We start from the raw sequence: 13,421 nt of genomic DNA, 5'->3' as shown, positions 1-13,421 counted from the left end.
TCCAGTATCCTATCCACTAGGCCACACTGCCACTTCCATTGTGCTTATACCACTCTTGTTGGAGCCCTTGGGAGCCATTAACTAATGCCCCTGTGAGGCAGCTGAATAAGAGTTATCCGTATGCTGTGAATGGGGAAACCGAGGCGGAAAAAGTAAAAAATCTCCCTCAGTTCCTGCAGGGGTCTCTTAGCTGATGTGAGTGTTGAGATCTTACAGGTCCCGGATATATGCACAGTCCTGGTTCTAGGTTCGACAGAGGTTACCTTTGTTAATGGGTAGCCAATAAGCAGGTCGTTCGTGACAGGGCTGCGTCAGCTCCCTTGTATTGTGGCTACCTGCTTCTACCTAGGTACGTCCTTGGGAGTCCCAGCTGTCAGCCCAGGCCCTTATGATAGAGAAGCGAGTGTGCTCCCAGAGAGAACTCTGCTGTTCTCCGCATCTGCCTCTTCTCTGTTCCCTGGCTAGGGGTTCCCCTTTCCAAAAGGGAATGGAGTCACAGGACCTAGCCGCCATATTAGAGCAGCTAAAATTTAACCCTCTGGATCTTTACAAGTGATTCGGTGGCAGAGGGAGTTGGTGTCAAAGTAGGATTAAATTTGGGAGTTCTTGGCTTGGACCATGCCATGCTCAGTGACACTGCAACGTGTGCTGCTTGTTTGGTGCCCTCTGTAATCTCAGTTTAAAGTTGTTGTGCGTTCTTGTCTTTATTTTTTTAAATGTAGCAGAGAAAAAATCCAAACTCCAGACACAAAAAACCTTTGATATCCCTGGGAGCCTGAGGAAGCTCAACCAAAGTCAAAACAAGGCAATCCTAGATGCTCTGAGAAAACCCTTCACTCTCATCCAGGGACCACCAGGTGAGACAAGAGGGGGTACCTGCATGCGTTTGTATGGGTGATAGGACTTTTTATGGAAGCTGCTTGAGGCCTGGCCTGCCATTCCCCCAGAGTCCTCTGCTCGTGACATTCATGCCAAGGCCTTGAGGTGACGTGTTCTTTGTGGGACCACACGCAAGCGAGACAGAAGTAGGGTGGTGCAATGGCACTCAGGGCTGTGAAAATCCATTCAGTTCTAAATTCTCAAACACGCCAGCCTGGAAGTCCCTCTGCTCCACTCGCCAACGACGGGGTGTCGGAACATTCTCAGCAGACCTTGTTTCACCCAGGCACGGGGAAGACGGTGGTTGGCGTCCATATTGTCTACTGGTTCAACAAGCTGAATGAGGAGAGGCTGGAGAAGGAACCATCTCTGGACAATGCGGAAAAAGCAAGAAAATGCATCCTGTACTGTGGCCCATCCAACAAGTCTGTCGACGTTGTTGCAGGTAACTTGGCATCCTGACTGCTGGGGGTCACATGATACAGGCTTTTTATTTACCCCTTTTTTGGGGGAACTGGGAGTGAAGAGGGGGAGAAATCCTAGCGTACGTCTTAGGCTGAAGTTCTTAGATGCAAACAAGGCAGTGGCAGATCAGAAGTTGCAGAGGGGGTGGGAATAGTACATCTGGCAAAGCGAGATAATGCATGTTCTTAAATAGCAGATAGTCCCTATGCTCAGGGTGCCTGGTGCAGCTTGCATTGAAGTCTGGGATTGCTCCAGCATCCCTTTGTTCTATAAAAGACCCCTCACTGACCTGCTCTCAAAGGAGCTTGGAGATCTGTGCCTTTTGAGTGTAAGGCTGTATATTGGGACCCTGAAGCTAAAAGGGCTTGTTGCTGGGGGGGGGGGGGCATCTTAGAAGAGCAGGAGTCCCGTTGTCACTCAGTGGAGTCTATTCCACTCCCTCCCCAGAGATGCTGTTGAAGATGAAGGGGAACCTGAAGCCTCTGAGGGTTTATGGCGAGGCGCTGGAGTCGATGGAATTCCCCTACCCCGGGAGCAGCCGGCACTTCTCCCGGAAAGCCCTGCGGGATGCAAAACCTAAGCCGGAGCTCAGGTAGGACAACGCAACCCCAAGCAGATTAAAGCGAGAGTGTATCCTGAGTTCAGCCCACCCTGGAGCCGAGGAAGCTATCCTATAGTCTGCTCAGGAGAGGGCAAATACATCATATTGCCGTACACGGGGGATTGCAGGTTGGGAGTGGGAACTGTGGGCAGGAGGGTCTCTGGGCTAGAATCTGAATCCTTCCAGCACCATCAGATGCCACTTAGATCATGAACAAGGCTCCACCATCTCTGCCTATGCCAGGCCACTCTCTGTGTGTCTTCTCTGTTAAGTCCCCTACGTTTTCCCTCTCTGAGTATGTTCAGTGGAGGGTTTTCTGTCGATTGGCCCCTTTTGTGTGTCCCTCCAGCTGCCCACCAGCCCTGGCAGATGCTTGGACATAGCTGGGACATGTATTTAGAATGAAGCCGTCTTCTTTTCTGGATAACTTCAGAAATAGGTTACTGAGCTCTCTGACAAATGTTGACATTTGTTATCAATTCATTCAGTTTACTAACTGGAATAGAAAGAAGAAAATCTTTTGGCCCATCTAGGGAGAAATAAGCATAGGGCCTGAGAAAATGTAAAAGGTGGGATGTATTTCCTTAAAGATGCTGCTGGCGTATAACCAAGCTGGTACACTCCATTGTAGTGGGACATCTCCCAATGTGGGTGGATGTGGGTGTGTATAATGTTTATATTGAAAAATCCCCCCTTTTTTTTTTTTTAATTTCAGTGAAATAATTTTGCATCACCGAATCCGGCAGCCATCCAATCCTTTCTGGCGAAAAATCCGTGACTTTGATGCAAAAGTGAAAAGAGGAGAGCAGATATCAGAAGAGGAGGTTAAGAAGTGAGTGAAGAGACCCACGTGAGAGGTCTGGCTATCGTTGGCTGTCATGGAGCTGTATTCGTGTGAAATAGCCGGTACCTGTATGCACCACAGTGCAGTCACTCAAATCCCCATCAGGGAGAGGTTTAGGAGGCAGTTGCTGGGCCAGAACATCAGCTGGTGTAAGTCAGCATAGCTGCATGGAAGTCAATGGAGTGTTGCTGATTTACACCAGCTGAGAATCTGGCCCTCTGAGCTGTTGCCGAGATGGGAAATTTGAAACTAAAGAACAAACCACATCATGTTCCTGAGGTTGCTTTTGGGGGGGGGAGAAATACAACCAAATCCCGTTGAAACTATAGCACAGAATATGCTGTGTAGACCGTCACTCTCTGAATCCTCCGAGAGAATATGCATCAGATGAAGCAGTTTCTATTGTGAACTGAGCATAAAGGGATACTTCCTCAGGGTAACCCTGCAAGCTGTGAGTGCTTCTAGAGTTATTTCTGCTAAGAGGGCTCCTCTTGTGTGGTTCATGAGACGCTGGGCTGTTGGACTGAAAAATGAAGCTACCAGGACTAGGGATGTAGAAGAATTTTGGACTATGTTTGTTCCCTGAAGCTATAGGTTCCACGGATTTCAGACTGCAGGGTGTCTCCAATGGGGCCTGTCAGAAACCCTTTATGGAGCAGTCCATGCTGGGGTGGGGTGGGGTGGGGTATAACCCTTTGGGAAGGTGTATCCCATTTCCGGAGTAGGAACTGAGCCGAGGTGAAAGTTTCACAAGTGCTGCCACTAGTGCAGAGTCTGACATCCTTCACCTTAACCTACAGGTACAAAAACCTGTTGTCAGACGCCCGTGTGCATGAGCTGCAACTCCACAATGTCATCCTGTGCACATGCTCCGCTGCCTCTGCCAACAGCCTTGTGGACAACCTGAACGTCAAGCAGATCCTCATTGATGAGTGCGCCATGTCCACTGAGCCAGAGACCCTCATACCCCTGGTCAGCTACGGGAAGGCAGAAAAGGTGAGTCCCTCCCAGTGGTAAGTCATTAGGGCGCTGTCAGTTGCCCCTGGAATTACTCCCTGCTCAGAGGATCTCTCCATTGGCTCTGCACTCGCTCTAGATCAGTGGTTCTCAAACTAGGGCCGCCGCTTGTTCAGGGAAAGCCCCTGGCGGGCCGGGCCGGTTTGTTTACCTGCCGCATCCGCAGGTTCGGCCTATCGCAGCTCCCACTGGCCGCAGTTCGCCACTCCAGGCCAATGGGGGCTGCAGGAAGTGGCGGTCAGCATGTCCCTTGGCCCGTGCTGCTTCCTGCAGTCCCCATTGGCCGAGAACAGCAAACTGCGGTCACTGGGAGCTGTGATCAGCCGAACCTGTGGATGTGGCAGGTAAACAAACCGGCCTGGCCCGCCAGGGGCTTTCCCTGAACAAGCGGCGGCCCTAGTTTGAGAACCACTGCTCTAGACCGTACCTCGCTACTCATTGAAGTTTACAGTTGTATTTCAAGGCTGTCCCTGATGGCCCCTGTGGTGATGCATGCACTCTTGTGGTGTCTCCTCCTCGTGTTCGGCAGCGTGGAGCACCAAGCAGGAGCCCTGGGATGCTGGGTGTTCTGCCCCACTATAAATCACCCTTTTAACTTGCAAGTGAGGCTCAATTCCAGTCAAACTGTGTGATGCATCCCAGGCTCGGAGGTGTACATTGTACATCTGCATTCACACCCCTCTGCATAAACACACCTACCCAAATACATCATGCGCGCACACGTCAATATATTGTATAAACACCCACAGTTTATGGGGGTCTATTATGATGGTGACAACTGCAGTATAAAACTGGTCCGTATGCTCTCTAGCTAATTCCTTGACCTAAGGATCTCCTCTCAGCCCCACAAGTGCAATCTTTTAAACATGCTAAATCCATATTTTGGCTTGACTCTCCTAAAAGCACATTTGGAGCTGGAGAGAGAAGTAGATGGAAGATGTGAATGCTATTTTGGCCTTCTCTGGAAGCATTTGTCACTGCAACCAGAAAACGTGCTGGCCCGGATAGACAATCTCAATGTGATGAGATGTGCTGTGGTTGTCATATTGACCCACGTGGCCCTGGCCCTGAAGTTCGAGAAGATAATGGAGATTCTGGCAGGCTTTTGCTCAGTAAAGTGTCTTCAATAACAAATGACACCTAGACTGTAAACTAGGGACTGTGTTCTTTGGTGGGACCCTGATCCTGGATTGGGGTTCGTAGGTGCTGCCCGAATAGGAATAAATAGTAGTAATGTATGTGCCTTCACACACACGTCTCCAACAAGTTAACTGGAAGGAGTGGGGTGGGAGAGGCAGAGAACCGGAGCCTATGTGTTCATGCATGTATTCCAGGTTGTTTTGCTTGGGGACCATAAACAGTTGCGGCCTGTGGTCCACAACGATTTCTGCAAGAGCCTTGGCATGGAGATGTCCCTCTTTGAACGCTACCGGGACCAAGCCCAGATGCTGGACACGCAGTACCGCATGGTAGGAGTCCCGTGGTGGTCTTTCTCCTGCCCCCCGCCATAGGAAATGCTGTTGGCTTGCTCCAGCCCGTTGGGATGCGGATATTCTGCTGTAACATCTCCTCTGCCCGGGATGCTCCTCTGTTAATCCAGAGTCTGCTCTGAGTATTTACCTTTAGGGGAGCCTTCCTAGATATTGTTTTAGTCAGGACAGGCTACTCTCCACTGCAGAAGAGCTTTCTGAAAATGGGTTTCTCAGCTTCCCTAGTACGTTGGCCACCTCTTCACTAGTTCTTCTCGCCTCTTAGATCGCCAGCTGACAAAGGGCAGGTACAGGGTCACAGGGGGTTGCTGATCTGTTTAGTTTAACCCTTTAGTCAATCTGACTGGCATATTGTTAGCCAGTAAATACATTCCTATCACTGATACCCTCCTCCATACTCCTATTTGTTACCTACACCCACAGGTTGTCTTGTCATAAATTAGACTTTAATTTCTTGCATCTGAAGAAGTGAGGTTTTTACCCACGAAAGCTTATGCCCAAATAAATCTGTTAGTCTTTAAGGTGCCACCAGACTCCTTGTTGTTCTTATGGAAAGACAATCCCTGTCTCAATGTGCCTAGTATAATTGGGCCCTGATCCTGACTCAGGCCTTCGGGTGCTGTCACAATACAAATAATTCATAGGTCCTAATGCTGGAAAGGACCAATGTGATAATCGAATCCGACCTCCTGGATAATGCGGGCTCTGAGATGGCTCTGAATTCATTAATTAGCAATAGCCACCTTCAAAGGGTTAAATACTGGAGGAATTGCTGCCTTATAGAATGCACAAGTGTTGATCTCGCTGACCCAGGCAAAACGGCAGTCACTGCGCTGCTTGAGCGGACGCTGCCTTCTGGGTTAACTGTCAGAAGAGCTTTTCTGTAAAACATTGGGCATATTCTAAATAGCAGATGGGCAAAATGTTGGTTGGCCTCTGATTTTGCCCATGCAATTGATTGATATGGGAATACACAACTCAAGGGGCTGGGCACCCAGTTGTCACGTGCAGAATGCGTATCTACACACCTGCTCTCTTGTCCATATCTATCTGTATACAGGTGACACTGAATTGCTTGTCCTTTCCATAGGGGGCAGCATTTTGGAGGCTATTAAGAATGGCTGTGTGGCCGGTTGTATGAAGAGATATGGCTTGAGAAATTGGTGGTAGACAGCCTGCTTAAAGAGGTACTGTGGGACCCGGAGCTGTCACTTTTGTTACTCACCCAAGGTTCTCTCCTTTTGATCTGTCAGCAAAAGGACATCTGCAGGTTCCCATCCCAGGAATTTTACAAGAGCAAGCTGACGACCTGCCCTGAGCTTAAACGCCCTACCAGCGCACTTGAACACAGACGCAAAAGCGGCTGTGCAATCATCTTCGGGCACATAGAGGGGAAGGAGCAGAGTCTGATGGTCTCCACCGAGGAGGGGAACGAGAATTCCAGGGCTAACCTGGAAGAAGTGGAACAGGTGGTGAGTAGCCAGCAGGACATTTTTTGCTGGCAGACGGTGAGGGTGGAGTAAGGCAGCACTTGGACTTACAGACATATTGTTCGGCATCTGGTATTGTTTGCTTGCTGGGTGGGTCCCATTTAATAGTTATCCAGCCTGAAATGCTCTTCAGCCCATCAGCTGCAAACATTGACGGTGTTCAGTCTATGCAACCCAGCTGCCATTTTGTCATTGAAAGGAGTTGCTAAGAGACGCATAAGATCTAAACATGAATAAGGTCAATGCATCCATTGAAACAGCCCGGCCCTCTCTGTGCCCTCTTCACGAGCTGCTTTTTGTCTTGGACCCACATTCAGTCTGCCAGGGAGTCTCATGCTTCTTGCCAGCCACCCCTGTTTTCCGCACCGCGGACAAGCTCTGGCCCCACCTTCCTGTGTGCTAGAGACAGTCTTGGTATCAATCAGCCATTCGTGAAATACCACAGGGCGTCCCGGTGAGCTGTAGAAGAAGGTTTCTGTGCATGGAGCGTATCTTGCTAGGGAAGGACGGACTCGCATGGTAATGGGAGAGTGAGGGTTAGGACTCAGCTGGGGGGAGGGATAGGGCTGGTCCTGTCTCCCCGTCCCTCAGGCTGCTCCCCTATTCCCTCTGTCTATCAAGTCCCTGATACGGCCAGACTACCACTACCTCTTAGCCATGCTCTCTTCCCTGGTGGCTGGCAGCAGCAGAGGGAGCACTGAGAGTAGATGAGTCTTCCCTGCCCTCAGTGACCGGTTGGTGTCCATGGGGCCCTGGTGGAGGTACTGGAGCTGACAGGAGCTCATGGGGAATTTCATGGACTGTCCCAGGCAGCCCCTGGCATTCACTTATTTTCACACGTCCAGTGAGAGGCCCAGGCCCAGGCTTGGTCTGGCCAGTGGGGCTGGACCACGTTGTTCAGGAAAGCCCGGCGTACAGCACTATTTGGTGAGCACGAGCCAGTGCACACGCTGGTCATGGGGAAAGCATTAGTGGTGTTAACAACTGCTGCCTTTAAACGCTGCTGTAGCCAGCACAGCTCTGGTCTGCCTTGGACGGGGCAGCGTTGGTCAGGGCTTGCTGAAATATCCAGCACTAGTTCAAAGATGTATGGTCCTGTTGATGTCGCAGCCAGCAAGGGCTCTCTGCAGTGTGTCAGTGTGAAGCCCTCGCTCACCCTTAGTTAATGTGGCTACCAGCACAAAACCAAGATGTGATCGTCCTGCATCTATTTTTTTTTTTCTTTTTAATTGTCTTGGGTCTGGGTTGACACAGTGATGTCAGCAAGGAGTTGTGCTATGCCTCGCTGAGCCCTCGGAGACCCATGGGTAGGGCTGGGAAAACCAGGCCGAGTTTCCTTGCTTTAACGTTCAAATCTCTGGCTTTGCTGCCCAAGACTAGCTCGACACCAATCTCTTCCTCCACCCCCTTGGTCTCTGCGCCTTGTGGACAGAGATTGGGGAGAGGCTGAGATGAGCGGTGCAACCACATACCAGAACAATGTTGGTGAAAGGGGCCATGTGGACAAGAAGCCAGAGTGCATCACTGAGTGGGGTATCAACGGGATGGCATAAAGCTGGAGGGAACCTCGTGTCTTCTCTTCCTCCTTTCTTACCAGTCTGAAGCCCGAGGGACCTGTTCTCTGTCCCTCCACAGTGATTCCACCGATGTGTGGAATGAAGGAAAAGGCTGTTTTCCCCCACCCCAAACGAGCAAGAGCTCACGTTGTGTCCCCCCCTCAGGTGAGGATAGCAAAGCAGCTGACCCTGGATGGCACCATCAAGCCAGTGAGTGTTGCCATCCTGAGCCCGTACAATGCCCAGGTGTCGGAGATCAACAAACGTCTCACCCAGGAGGGTATCCGCGGGATGACCGTTTGCACCATCATGAAAAGTCAAGGTAAGGTCCATAGGGAACGGCAGAGTTCTCTATTTCAGCTGGTGTGAAGTAAGGTCATTACCCTTCTCCACCCTCCTGTGGGGTACAGCACCTTGTCACACAGAATCACCAAATCTCATGGGTCACGGCTTGCTTCAGCCGCCGGGAGAGACCCCACGGAGCTGGCTTTCTGGGCGATTCTTGGTCTCAATCTGCAGCGAGGGGAGCCCTTGAAATACCTATATAAAGAAATCCTCCAAATCTTTGTGTCTCAGAAAACCAGCCACGTGGATGGAGCGCAATTGTTGAACATAAGTGAAGAAGTTAAATGTGAATGACGCTTGGAGGGGAGGTCGGGGTTGCTAAAGTGAGCATTCTTCATAGAGCCAGGGTCTGCAGTAAGGCAGCTGCTCTCGTAAAAATGACGATGGGATACAGTAATGGCTCCAAATGCTGTAGGAACACAGCTGTAAACTGCGATAGTCTAGACTCTTGCTGTAGAGGAATGGATGTTATTCCAGTAGGGAAGCGTAACTGGACACTTTCTGGCTGAATGCCTTTAACTTCACCATCAATAAAACTGGTGCAATTCCTTCTCTCTAGGGAGTGAATGGAAGTACGTGATCCTGACCACTGTACGCTCCTGCTCTCGATCGGATATTGATAGGAAACCCACCAAAAGCTGGCAGAAGAAGTACCTGGGATTTGTTATTGACCCAAACCAGGTCAATGTAGCCATCACTCGGGCTCAAGAGGGGCTCTGCATTATAGGTGAGTCTCCTGGGAAGGTGCATGAAGCTAGGGTGGGAGAAGAAACGCTGTAAAAGGAAGTGGGGATCCGAACTTAAAGGCAAAAGAAGATGGTCTGTCTTCGTTTTTCTATCCTTTACAATGTCAATGATTTTGAAGTTCGAGTGGCTGGGAACCAACCCATGTATTGGAACTACCCTTCAGAGTGGAGAGCAGTGATCATATGCGTCTCTCGCATGTTGTTAACATACATTCAGAGTGTATTGCTTTATTTCTCTGTTGTTTTAATCATATTCTTTCTTTGCATGCTGGATCTCTAGTCCAGCAGAATTTTACCTGTTGGTATTTCTCTGTTGATCACGTGGACAGGATATGTTTACAGTTATGTGGCAATGGTTGGGCCCTGGCTGGGGACTTTGGGGCTGAAGGAAATGTCCCCCGGGTTATCCAGCACAGTTTGGCTTTTTTCTCTAGGCCCAGAGGTTACAGACAGGTCCGCCAAGTGTTCTGTGGAAACAGATTAGCCTTTTCTGCTCACTGTTGTTTTTCCCTTCTACCAACAGGAAACCGTTATCTCCTAGAATCCAACCCTTTGTGGAGAAGACTGCTGGAGCATTACAAACGGATGGGTTGCAGCACTTTGGCTCACGACATTTGGGTCAGAAAGAAGTCAGCCCTTCACTGATGTGAATGGATCACAACTGGATAAACCAGTCCCTGCCTGAAATGTTTGATGGGTACATTGGGGAACAATGCTGTGTTCAGGCCTCTTTTCTACCCGTCAGACATTAACCAGTCACCAAAAGGCACCAGGGATTGGCAAGCTGCACTGTCCTTGCATGTTGACCACTTACCTTAAGCTTTTTTTAATGAAAAGGCAACCTTGGATCAAGACTTTCAGCATTTGCAAACCAAAAAGCTTTGGAAGTTGAGCGTGCAGGGGGAGATTGTGCTGTTTTGTGGAAGCCAAGAGATCCTCAGTGGAATTCCCATCCTGACTTTTTGTGACAGCAGCTATTCTTTGGGGACCAAGTGGATATTTCCACTTCATCAGGAGGTGAAGGATGGTGTGTGATGGACCTACAGCTGAGCTGTAGGATCAAGGCTGCCGAGTGCTACCACTAATTCTGAAACCAAGGCCAGGAAACTACTAAGGCGATCTCATTTCTCAAAGCAGAAAAAACAATCTGTTTTATTTTAAATGAAGGAAGAAACTGGGAGAAAACCAAAAAAAAATATTCTTGGCCTTTAAGAATTGATAAATCTCACTTAGCCAAGGCCAAGTATTTTTATAAATAGACATATTGACTCTTAGTGCAAAGGAGGTTGTGGTGACCAGTATAAAGCGAATGAAGACTGTGGGGGAGAAGCTCTACCAGCAGATTTTGACATTGCAAAGATATTTTTAAGCTGCCCACCTAGTTTTACTTGAAAATGTTTCCTCGTGTAAAGAATGTTTCCTCTTTTTTTTTTTTAAAAAGCTGCTTCTAACTTATTGACTTTTAACTCAGTGAACTTTGCTTTGCAATCAAAGGCCCATACTTTTGGCCATGTGATGTGTATATATTTTTAAAATAGCCAAATTGCTGTGAACTGGGAGGTGTAAATCACTAGAGAACAGGACACTAACAGGAACAGGAATTATTTTTCCCAATAATTCAGTTCTGATCATGCCTGCGTAGTGGCGAAACGGTGCTCGGCGCTGAGCCTTGTTAAGCTGGAGCGGCTTACGTAGGCCTGGTATTTCTGGGGGACAGCACATTTATCTCATTATTCCAGTTCTGACTATACGTGTGCCTGCCTCAGCGCTCCCTGAGACCAAACACATGGACACCTGTAGATGTCCGTGTAAGACTGATCCAAGCTGCCATTACAACATTTTTTTTTTAATCAAATGAAAACAAGGTGGGCCAAGTGCCGTCCCTGGTGTAACTACTGACCTTTGTGACTTCAACAAGAGTTATAGCCGGGATGAATGAATGCTGTGTTTGCAGGGCTCCTTTCCCAATGTGAAGGAATGTGCAATAAGAAAACCTGAACACCCAGCATGTAATGTCCTACTCCATTTCCGTGGGCCTTCCTGTTCGGTTTGAGTCATGTGCAGCCATGGAAAGGACCCAACCTGTGCAGAAGGTTCTCATTCCTCTACTTCTTGTTTTGAAACTGCTTGCTTGCCCTCCATGTAATAGACCTGGTTTCTGGTGAAAGAACACACACATCTGCTAGTACTGCAGCATATGGGTCCAAGTCCCATGTCTGAGGAAAGAATGTAGACAGCTTCCTCATTATTTTTAAGGGGCACTGGATAAAGGCTGGTCATAGAATCTGAGGCCAGAAGGGATCACCAGCTCATCCAGACTGACCTCTTGTGTATCACAGGCCACTGCACACTAAGCCCAACCACCAAAGTTTTTCAGCCCTCAAGAGACTAAACTATTATGTGCCACAGGCAGAGAACGGGTGAGTTCTTAGGCCTGACAGTTGTCCCACATTGAATCCTCTTATCCCAAGGATTCCAGATGGGCCTTGTTTTTGCAAACTAATTGTTTTTACGGCTCCAGAATAAACTCTGGACAGAGATCGCTTTGTGGACTAGTGAAACAAATGGTGAAAGCCCGTATGGGAATCCTTAAGTTAAACACTTCAGTATGGTGCACATATCCCAGCAGAGAGAACATTGTATTGCTAACACACTCATCGTGGTCCCTTTAAGCCCAGTGGGCCTTATTCTCCTCCCTCTAGTATACATCCAGAGTTTCTCCGTGGAAAGAATGCAGGTTACACAAGTGTACAACAGATATAAATGGGAGGAGAATCAGATGCACTGTAGGGGCTTAGTTTGATACTGCTGAGCATTATTTAGCCGTGTTACCTTGGCATGTACCATTTTCCACTTGTTTGTATTTAAAAAAACAAAATACCCCCCGCCCCACCAAACTACTACACCTTGTGAGGTAAAGTCTAGAGTGAAGTACTTTGTTCAGTCACTGTTCTCTTACAAGGCAACAGATCAGCATCCTCCCGGAAACTTACTCTGAAAGAGATCGGTCTCATAACTTGTGTTCGAAAATGCTGCCCTGTGGCCTACCAACTACAGTGAGATCGCAGCTCAGACTGCTGGGTTGCATGGATGTTGTAAATAGGTAGTTGCATAATTGATCATGTAGCCTTTGTAGCCAGGGGTTAGTAGGAAGGGCAATGAGTGTAAATAGTCTTTTGTAGAGACTATTCCTGATAACTGAATACTGCGTTAGGGATATTGTGCTTCTGGATATACAGAATCAGAGAAGTTCATATGGAAAAGACTCATTGAATGTAGTCCAGCTTCTGATGCATAGAGAGATTTGAATCAGTTATTTATGATGGAAGGATTTTTACATAAAACTATTGACATAAAGACAAACCTTTTTTATTGGGGGGGGGAGGAAAAAAGCCCCCACTATAATTCCAGTGGCATGTGTCTGGAACGATGGTGTGCAGTTTGTCGGCCACATCACAAGCGCCACATCTTAGAGTTTGATTAAAAACAAGGCTTGTGAATGGTAAAATAGGAGATCAGAATGGTTTCCTAGGGAGATGCTGTGAGTGGGAAATATCCTGTCATCATAAACATCAGGAGTTGAACTCCAGCTGGTGCTGACCATAGGTGCATGCCCAAAGAACAGCACAATGGCTGCAGTTTGGGCGGAAAGTTGTCCATCCCAGTCCTGAAACCCCTGAAAAGTCATGCACAGCCCACTATGCCGTGCGTCTGACAGCAGTCCTGGCGGGGTGGGTATGGGCTGCAGCTAAGAGGTTGGAGTACAATCTAAGCACAGCACCCTCACCACCCCCACTCCATACAGCTTGTTCTTTCTGCAGGATTGGGGTGAGGGGCTGTCTTTGGGTTCTCAGCCAGAAGACAAGCACGTGTGAAAATTGCCTTTGTGGTACATATCCATTCATACTGGAGAGTAGCATCACTTTCCCCACCACTGCCTAGACTTTGACCCTATGTGAGTTCACGAAAGGTGATCTGCATGTAGAGT

The 13,421-nt window shown here is 48.5% G+C and overlaps 1 protein-coding gene across 1 annotated transcript in view; it reads left to right on the top strand.

The window, feature by feature from the left end:
* HELZ2 (helicase with zinc finger 2) overlaps nucleotides 1-12,595 on the top strand; it is a 46,581-nt gene extending 33,986 nt beyond the window's left edge. The window contains exons 11-20 of the mRNA XM_054046269.1: nucleotides 723-857; nucleotides 1,166-1,324; nucleotides 1,792-1,936; nucleotides 2,661-2,777; nucleotides 3,590-3,785; nucleotides 5,141-5,275; nucleotides 6,550-6,768; nucleotides 8,508-8,664; nucleotides 9,247-9,414; nucleotides 9,957-12,595. Of these exons, the coding sequence (XP_053902244.1) occupies nucleotides 723-857; nucleotides 1,166-1,324; nucleotides 1,792-1,936; nucleotides 2,661-2,777; nucleotides 3,590-3,785; nucleotides 5,141-5,275; nucleotides 6,550-6,768; nucleotides 8,508-8,664; nucleotides 9,247-9,414; nucleotides 9,957-10,078 (1,553 nt within the window). The 3' untranslated portion in view covers nucleotides 10,079-12,595. The remainder of the gene's footprint in view (nucleotides 1-722; nucleotides 858-1,165; nucleotides 1,325-1,791; nucleotides 1,937-2,660; nucleotides 2,778-3,589; nucleotides 3,786-5,140; nucleotides 5,276-6,549; nucleotides 6,769-8,507; nucleotides 8,665-9,246; nucleotides 9,415-9,956) is intronic.
* Nucleotides 12,596-13,421: the final 826 nt, after the last annotated feature.

Source organism: Malaclemys terrapin, chromosome 12 (genome assembly GCF_027887155.1).
Source record: "Malaclemys terrapin pileata isolate rMalTer1 chromosome 12, rMalTer1.hap1, whole genome shotgun sequence".
Classification (NCBI taxonomy): domain Eukaryota; kingdom Metazoa; phylum Chordata; order Testudines; family Emydidae; genus Malaclemys; species Malaclemys terrapin.
This window is presented reverse-complemented; position numbering and strand designations above follow the sequence as displayed.